This window comes from Squalius cephalus, assembly GCF_949319135.1.
Source record: "Squalius cephalus genome assembly, chromosome: 3".
Lineage (NCBI taxonomy): Eukaryota > Metazoa > Chordata > Actinopteri > Cypriniformes > Leuciscidae > Squalius > Squalius cephalus.
Genome location: NC_137124.1, coordinates 48,144,160 through 48,152,988, shown reverse-complemented (window position 1 = coordinate 48,152,988; position 8,829 = coordinate 48,144,160). Strand labels below are relative to the sequence as shown.

General features: G+C 34.9%; 1 protein-coding gene and 1 long non-coding RNA gene across 2 annotated transcripts; one reads left to right on the top strand and one right to left on the bottom strand.

Annotated features, from left to right (window-relative positions):
• Positions 1 to 1,150: 1,150 nt before the first annotated feature.
• On the bottom strand, positions 1,151 to 5,527 carry LOC307156182. The gene is made up of 4 exons (XR_013820673.1): positions 4,743 to 5,527; positions 4,079 to 4,324; positions 2,151 to 2,245; positions 1,151 to 1,601 (listed from the first exon to the last, which is right to left on the bottom strand). It is a non-coding gene; the product is annotated as an uncharacterized lncRNA (long non-coding RNA).
• An 825-nt stretch (positions 5,528 to 6,352) lies between these two features.
• Positions 6,353 to 8,544, top strand: LOC307156148 (uncharacterized protein). The gene is made up of 5 exons (XM_079867368.1): positions 6,353 to 6,375; positions 7,153 to 7,241; positions 7,344 to 7,541; positions 7,647 to 7,758; positions 8,362 to 8,544. Exons 3-5 carry the CDS (start codon positions 7,443 to 7,445, stop codon positions 8,493 to 8,495), a joined length of 345 nt encoding a protein of 114 aa, XP_079723494.1. The 5' UTR covers positions 6,353 to 6,375; positions 7,153 to 7,241; positions 7,344 to 7,442; the 3' UTR covers positions 8,496 to 8,544.
• The last annotated feature ends 285 nt before the right edge of the window (positions 8,545 to 8,829 follow it).

The following is an 8,829-nucleotide window of genomic DNA, read 5'->3' as shown; positions in this document are numbered from 1 at the left end:
TGATCTGTGGAAGTGGAACAAATGTTAGCTGGCTTAAGGCCAATTCATACCGCACAGAGAAACGCCAACAAACACGTTTTGTCAGAAAGTATGTGGACATTTTGATCCTGTAAGAAAATATTTATTTTAATATGTAAATAGAGGAATGATGTGGGAGTTTGGTCTGCTGAAAGCTGGGTCATGTCTGTTGCTGAGTGAGATCGGGACTCTTATTATGAAAATGAACTGAGGACTCTTATAACATTAGAGGAGCTCTGCGCCGGCGACCTCACCCATACAGAAATGTAATATATGTCAATATATGTAAATTACATATATAATGTTAGTGCCCATGTATGTCTGCTGCATATATGAGAATATATGCAAAATTCATATATGTAAAACACATATACATATATGAAACATATATTTCAAAATATATCAAAAATGGCCGTTTTCATGTAAGTGCCATATATTTTCCCGTATATGCACATAAATGTGAAATATATGTAAGACGCATATATGTATACACGCATATATGGCGCATATATGTATACACGCATATATGGCGCATATATGTATACACGCATATATGGCGCATATATGTATACACGCATATATGGCGCATATATGTATACACGCATATATGACGCATATATTTATACATGCATATATGTACTTATTTCTATAGTACATACTTTCACATGTATTAGGGATACAAACCTTATATCTGAATGCCTTGAAATTAAATGCCTATAGTTGGAGATTGTCTATTGTGTGAATACCAAATATAGTATTTTAATACAATAATGCAGTGTTTTCTTTGTCATTTTTGACAAATACATCCACAAAGTACCATAACCATATGCCACAGCTTTAAAAATGCATCAGTATCACATGCATGTACACTGTAAAACTTTTCACTGTAAATTTACAGTTAAATACTGGCAGCTGGGTTGCTATCCACATACTGTATTTTTACAACACTACTACAGTAAACAGCATTTACAGTACTCCACTGTAATTACCAAATACAGCATATACCACATTTTACATTAAACTTGTCGACAGCAATAAATTGTATTTTTACAGGGAATACTGCTTTTATTATTACATAATTAAAATATTATACTTTAAGGTTTCATAAGAGTAGTCACACTAGGAAAAAGAAAACATTTTCTGGGTTTTAAAACATTTATTTAGTTAAATTGCCTTCTGTGAACATGTTGGCTGAATTACTTTTTAAACATAAAATGCAATTTTAACACTTAAACAGGTAACAGTTAGCACTTAATTAAAGGAATAGTTCACCCAAAAATTTAAATTAGCACATGATTTACTCACCCTCAAGTCATCCTAGGTGTATATGACATTATTCTTTCAGACGAATACAATCAGAGTTCTATTAAAAAATGTCCTGGCTCTTCCAAGCTTTATAACGACCATAGTCCATAAAAGTGCAAACGAAATCCCATTCAAAGTCTGCAAGGTTTCGCAGAAGTGAGGACACCTGTAGGCTTACAGTGGTGTTCTTGTTTTGCACAACTTGGCCAGTTTTCTTTGAAGTTACTTGTCCTTTCTTTGTTTTTGATCCACGTTCAGGATTGATGTCAAGAAAGCGTCTAAAAGGCAGAAAAAAACAACAATTAAATATTATTAACTGAGTGTATATATTTTGACAAAGAGAGACAGCACAAAAGCGGTCTAAAACTGAACAACATGAAAAAAATAAAATAAATGCAATGTTGGATGTTGTGAAAAAAAAAAATGCAATGTTGGATGTTGTGATCAATAACTGATATTTTTTCTGCCCTGGTAAAACACATCAACTCAATGTGTCTGTTTACATGCACACTGTCAACTAACTAAATTTTTGGAAGTGGGGTTGCCAGATTTAAAGTTTTATTCTACAACTTTTGTCTACTCATCACCCAGCTCATTAACAATATCATGCCCTCATCCGGTGCCATCAGAGTATCAGTGGAAAGGCAGTCTTTAGACTCTCCGTTTATATAGAGCACACACTGCCAGAATCCAGCCCAAACCTTTGTGACAGAAATAATTTAACTTAATTGCAAGCCTTGCAAGTTTATTGCATATATGACAACATGATTTACCAGACTAAATGCATGTTTGCACCCAAAAATTTTAATTCTGTCATTATTACTCACCCTCAAGACTTTTGTTCATCTTCGGGACACAAATGAAGATATTTTTGATGAAATCTGATAGTTTTGTCCTTCCATTGATATCAATATCATTGCAACTGTCAAAGCCCAGAAAAGTGGTAAAAACATTGGTAAATATATAGCTACAGTGGTTCAACCTAAATATTATGAAGCAGGGTTTCTGCACATTTTTTAAAGTCAAATTTAAGGCTTTTTAAGACCTTTTTAAGACCCGAAGAAATCAAAATTAATACCATGCATTAGGGGTGAGCAATATTGACAAAATATGTCTCGATCGATATTTTCAAAGTTTTCTTGATAATAATTAGATAACATTTTACGGATTGTGTTTCTGTGCTTGGTGCCATGGCTTGTTTAGGCCTGTTGACAGCTGACTGACAAAGATATTCATATTTTTCATATTCTATGCAGTGGTCAGTTTACAGCAGTGACAGAAATTAACATTTTTTATTAAGGGGTAATATATTTGCCACCTTAAATTGATTTCAAGGGGCATTTTCACCTATATACGGACATTTGTAGATGTTTCAACAAGATATCTTTCACATCTACTGCAGTCAGATTCACCCGTGTTCACTCTGAAGGAATCACTCACATGGCTGGGCACTTGTATGACACATCAAGGATGTTAAGAGGCTAAAAGCAGGTTTAAAAATTGAAGTCAACAGGGTGCAAATTTTAAAAAGAGGATAACACGGTGTAGGCAACACCGATTTTTGTCGTTGTTCTCTGTATTGACAGCACTCCAAATTTACAAAAAAATGAGCTCAATGTTAAAATTGACCGGAGTTCTCCTTTAAGGTTGCACTAGTTACATGGATTATTTAAACAATGTTTTTACTAGCTTTCTGGGCCTTAAAAGTTGCAAAGACGTTGCTGTCTATGGGTGGTTCAGAAACCTCTCAGATTTCATCAAAAATATCTCAATTTGTGTTCTGAAGATGAACGAAGGTCTTACAGGTTTGGAACGACATGAGGGCGAGTAATTAATGACAGAATTTTCACTAATCCTTCAACTGAAAACAACTTGCACCGATATATCTTAAAATATATGACTGCCACTGTTTTATCTCAAGATGCACACCAGTAATGTTTTTTTTTTTTTTAATGATACATTATTATAAAAGCTGCTTAAATACCCTAATTTTATTAAGGCCTAGACCTGGCTTAAGCTAAGCCCTGTATGGAAACCAGGGCCATATTGTTCATACCAGTAGTCAACATAATAAATACTGTCAAGTCAAGGTTAGTGACACAATTCAGTCTAATATATATATATATATATATATATATATATATATATATATATATATATATATATATATGAATGGCAAATATGCCAATGACTAACCTCTGACCAAACTCAAGGTGCTGCCTCTTCCTGGTACTGCAAGCTGAAGTTATAGGAGGAGGCAAACAGCGCTGCCAGGCCAGTGATGAAGAGGCTGTGATCCTTCACACACACCTTGACCTTCCAAACTTAATATCCAGCACTGGTTGCTTAGAGATTGACCTGTAATGGAATAAAAAAGAAAATAAAAAAAAAGAATAAATAAATAATATTAATAATTAAAATAACTACTGTGGGTTCCACTGTGGTTCGATGTAGTTGTCTATTCATAGTTCTATGAATTAAATTTTTCAACTAAAAATTAAAATTGAGAATGCTAAAATGCACTGGCATATAATTTTGTTTGTTTTAAGCATAAACTCACTTAATTTTGACTTATTCTTTCAGAAAACAAGACAATTTTTACGTGTCTAATAAATGCTTCTTCATGTAAGAATTGTAGATATCTGGACTGGAAACAAAATAAAAACACTAATTAAGAAAAACATATTTTGCAGTAGGGTGAGTAAATGATGGCTTTTCATTTTAGGTTTCATCTACCCCTTTAATGTTTACATACCAGGAAATAAGTCGTGGACTTTCTGGCAAATGTAGATTGCTGGACATCAGCGATGCAAATTTCTGAAACAATTTTTAAAAAGGACAGCACAACCTTGATCAACAGAACCAAAACATAAAACATATTACAAATTAATGAGATTTGCTGAATAATCTCTACTTATCTGCTTGAAGGATAACACCGTCTAACTTCTTTGAATTAGGGAGTAGTTGTAGGACCATGGGATGGCAATCAGGAACAGGCCTACTACATTTGAAAACAGCATTAGGAACATGGATTTTCATGTGCTAGCAAAATTCTGACAACGATTCAAAAGCACGATCACAGAACTGACAGAATTTGACAGCATTTTTTTTTTTTTTTTACAACATAGACTATAACTGTAACACTACTTAAAAGCACTTACATTAACAATGGCCATCAGATTACAAAGCCTAAAACGAAAAAAATATCAAATGCACGTCATGCAAATAGCATGGTAAAGGTTGTCTATTATATGAAATGTCGAAGTTAACGTTACTTGGTAAACAGGTGGAACAGAGTCAGTGAATTGCTTGCGCGGCCACGGTAGTAAACCGCGTTCGCAAAATCAAACCAAATACGTGAAAACAATGTAGAAATGCGAACGCAAAAAAAAAAAAAAAAAACTTATATATTGGCTTACCGTATCACTCAGTTGAACAATTCTCCATCTTCTCAAACTCTAAATCCCACTTATCGTCACGCGCAGGTTAGATTATTCAATGACAAATTCTTCCATCCGTCTTCAGGTAGCTGCTACCGTTAACGTCGTCCATTTTCTGCTGCGTCACAGGCAACTAATGTTTGAAACACGAACCGAACCGAACCTCAAAAAAGCTTTAAAATTGCTCACAGATTCGCAGACATTGTTTATCTTGATAACAGGAATGATTATTTGTTCAGTTGAATCCCGCTGACAAAACGAGTTTGCCTGTTGTAGCTGCCTAACGTTACTGTCTGCTCGCATGACGCGTCACATTTGAACTGAATTGAGCGCGAAAGAAATCAATCCCACAATGCAATGCCTTTTCAGTCAGTATGATGGTAACGAATTTATCAGGACGAAAACATAAATGTGCTGTATATTTACAGCTGTTCTGTAAAAGATACAGCTTAATACTGTATTATGGAAATACAGTAGCCTACAATTCTGTAAGAAATTCGTTGTAAATTTACAGTAAAGGGTTACAGTGTATGTTTACATACATTTATTAAATATGTTGAAAACAAATATGTATGTCACATATTTATAATTAATGTTGTCCATATATGCGAGAAACCAATACTATACTGTAATATATGCAGATATATGGTATCATATATGGATGAACTCAAATATTTTCTTCACATGTTTGGACACATACATGTTCATATATGCTGCAGGCATATATTGTGTTCTCAGATAAGTCAAATATATGTATAGATATATGTTGCAGTCATATATTGTGTTCTCAGATAAGTCAAATATATGTATAGATATATGTTGCAGTCATATATTGTGTTCTCAGATAAGTCAAATATATGTATAGATATATGTTGCAGGCATATATTGTGTTCTCAGATAAGTGAAATATATGTATAGATATATGTTGCAGTCATATATTGTGTTCTCAGATAAGTCGAATATATGTATAGATATATGTTGCAGTCATATATTGTGTTCTCAGATAAGTCAAATATATGTAGAGATATATGTTGAACATATATTGTGTTCTCAGATAAGTCGAATATATGTATAGATATATGTTGCAGTCATATATTGTGTTCTCAGATAAGTCGAATATATGTATAGATATATGTTGCAGGCATATATTGTGTTCTCAGATAAGTCGAATATATGTATAGATATATGTTGCAGTCATATATTGTGTTCTCAGATAAGTCGAATATATGTATAGATATATGTTGCAGGCATATATTGTGTTCTCAGATAAGTCGAATATATGTATAGATATATGTTGCAGGCATATATTGTGTTCTCAGATAAGTCGAATATATGTATAGATATATGTTGCAGGCATATATTGTGTTCTCAGATAAGTCGAATATATGTATAGATATATGTTGCAGTCATATATTGTGTTCTCAGATAAGTCAAATATATGTATAGATATATGTTGCAGGCATATATTGTGTTCTCATACAAGTCAAATATATGTATAGATATATGTCATGCTATTTAAAATATAAGTACATATATGGCCATATATTACATTTTTGTATGGGCACAGTTGGGGATTATGATTACGCTGACACGTTTGCTCCTGTTTTTACAGGTATACAACAACTTAATATGCACACGACTCCTGTAATTCCGATGTATATGTTCATGCTGCAAATATTTTGTGTATTAATGTTCTGGGTTGTGAAGATCTATGTGCAGACCTATTTTTTACAGTCTATGGCGCAGACCGTCCGCCATTTTGTGAACGCTGTGACATGACGTCGTGAAGTGCATTTAATGGCCTTTTGCACAGGGGCCTGTAACAGATGCACTCTCGACATTTAACAAAATATAAAACGAGAAGAAAGTCGTGTCTGAAAGCTGCAATCTTTTACTTGTATTGCTAAAATGAATGAATATCTCGTGTTTTTCCGTGGGTGCTTGAGTTTGTCTGTGTCTGTTGGGGCAGTGTGAACATGACACTTATTTTTCATAACATTCTGAATACAACGGCCAACTTTTGGTGACTTTTTTTTGTTGGTGTTTGCTGGCGTTTGTCTGCGGTGTGAATTGGCCTCTAGTTGTACTTATGGCGCAAACTGAAATCGCACTTTATAGCTAACATCAACATTACCTTTGGCTAAATGTGGTCTGTACAGGCAGGTTTGAAAAGTTTATTAGCTAACGTTACCTTCATTAGGGCTGGGCAATATGGCTGAAAACTGTATCATGATATAGCCTAAGCGTTTCATATCTATCGATAATTATTGATATTTTTATTTATTTAAAATAAGGACCAGGAGAAAAATATAGTTACTTTATGACAGTATATTTACATTTAACATTTTTTATTTTAAACTTAACCTTCCTCTGATTATAATCCCCTCAGTTATAAAGGCAGAAATGTCAACACAACCATGGAAAACAACACCATGGAAGACACAAAAAACAGGTCTTCTCGGGAGGCTGTGCCTACAGGTAGGAATTCTACAAAGTGATCTCTCTCGGTTTACTCTGACATATCTACGTACAATGTTTTGCTACTAATCTGTTATGCCTGCTTTTTCTTGTGTCTTACAGCAATTGCTAAGGAGATCCTCATCCAGCTTGATTCTATCAGACAGCAGCAGTTGCTCATCCTGATGCAGCTCCTACAAATCTCCAGCAGTTCCAGACTTCATGCCAGACCCAACACACTTTGGGCTCCCACTTTCAACTATTGAGGAGCTACAATGCTTGGAGGAGACATTAAAGAATCCAGAGGAGAAGAAGAATTTGGTGAGTTAAATTATGCATTAATCAGATCATTCCTAAAAGTCAGTCCCCACTCTCACTCATGCTATATTCCTTAAATAACTAACGAGTTACATGTCTTTGTTTCAGACTGTTCTCCTTGGAATGGTCGGAGGCATGACTCTTAAAGACACTGTGGGGCAGGTCCTGAAAAGAGCAATGAACACTTCGCTGGCGAGACTCATTAAAAGTGTGGTTCTGGGTGAGTGTCAGTGCTGGATAACTGCACTGTGGTGACATCCCAGGGCTCTAAAGTTCGAAATATTTTTTTTTTTTTTCCTGGGTGTGACGGTGACAAAGTATTTAGGAGCACCAGTGCGACTGACCTGATCAGGGTTTTTGGGTGCACCCTCCATTGAAACTAGGGCTGTAACGATTCCTTGATTAAAGTCGAGTACTCGATTTAAAAAAATCCTCAATTGCAATTTACCCGTGTTGAGTAAACGGCAAAATACTGGAAGTGGCGCATTCCACAGACGAGAATCCATGAACCACATTATTACACCATTTTCTAAGGCTACGCGATCTATTTAAAACCATTTACAATCATAATATAGCATAATGCTATCATGAAATCACAAAGGCTGTGATTTAGTTAAGAATGCTCCGGCATCGCCTTATAATGGGTAGGTTAATTTGTCATTGATCAGAAGGTGCTCCTAAATTTTTGACTGTGCTCCTAAACTTTTTAAATTAAAAAGAAATGTAGGCTAAGTGTAGAGCCCTGCATCCAAATTAAGTTTTGGTGGTTGCTGAGTAACATCACGTGGTCATGCTGCCCTCTTCTATCTTGTGTTTTTCTCAGATGCAGTCCGCCGCAATGCCCTGACCAAAGATTCTACAGAAGAGGAAACAGAGCTGCTCATCACCAGGTGTCTGCAGTTAGCCTCTGATAGGGATGGTGGCCGAAGCCAGAGGGCGAACAGGCAGACAACGTAGACAACTCAAAAACGCGGTGGGCCAGAATTAAATGTTTCAAAGTTAAAAATGTTGATATTGGCAAATGGTATTTGAACTCCTTGATTCTACATTAATGCTGTGATATTATTTCTATTCTATTAAAATCTGTTATTAATAAGTGTGTGTGCGTAGACAACTCAAACGCGATGGGCCAGAATTAAATGTTTTAAAGTTAAAAATGTTGATATTGGAAAATGGTATTTGAACTCCTTGATTCTACATTAATGCTGTGATATTTATTCTATTCTATTCAAATCTGTTATTAATAAGTGTGTGTGCGTAGACAACTCAAACGCAGTGGGCCAGAATTAAA

Excerpts from the sequence above, each read along its gene's own strand:
- LOC307156148 (XM_079867368.1), top strand. The coding sequence starts at position 7,443 with ATGCCAGACCCAACACACTTTGGGCTCCCACTTTCAACTATTGAGGAG. Across the intron at positions 7,542-7,646 it reads CAGAGGAGAAGAAGAATTTG|ACTGTTCTCCTTGGAATGGT; the intron begins GTGAGTTAAATT and ends TCTTTGTTTCAG. Across the intron at positions 7,759-8,361 it reads CATTAAAAGTGTGGTTCTGG|ATGCAGTCCGCCGCAATGCC; the intron begins GTGAGTGTCAGT and ends TGTTTTTCTCAG.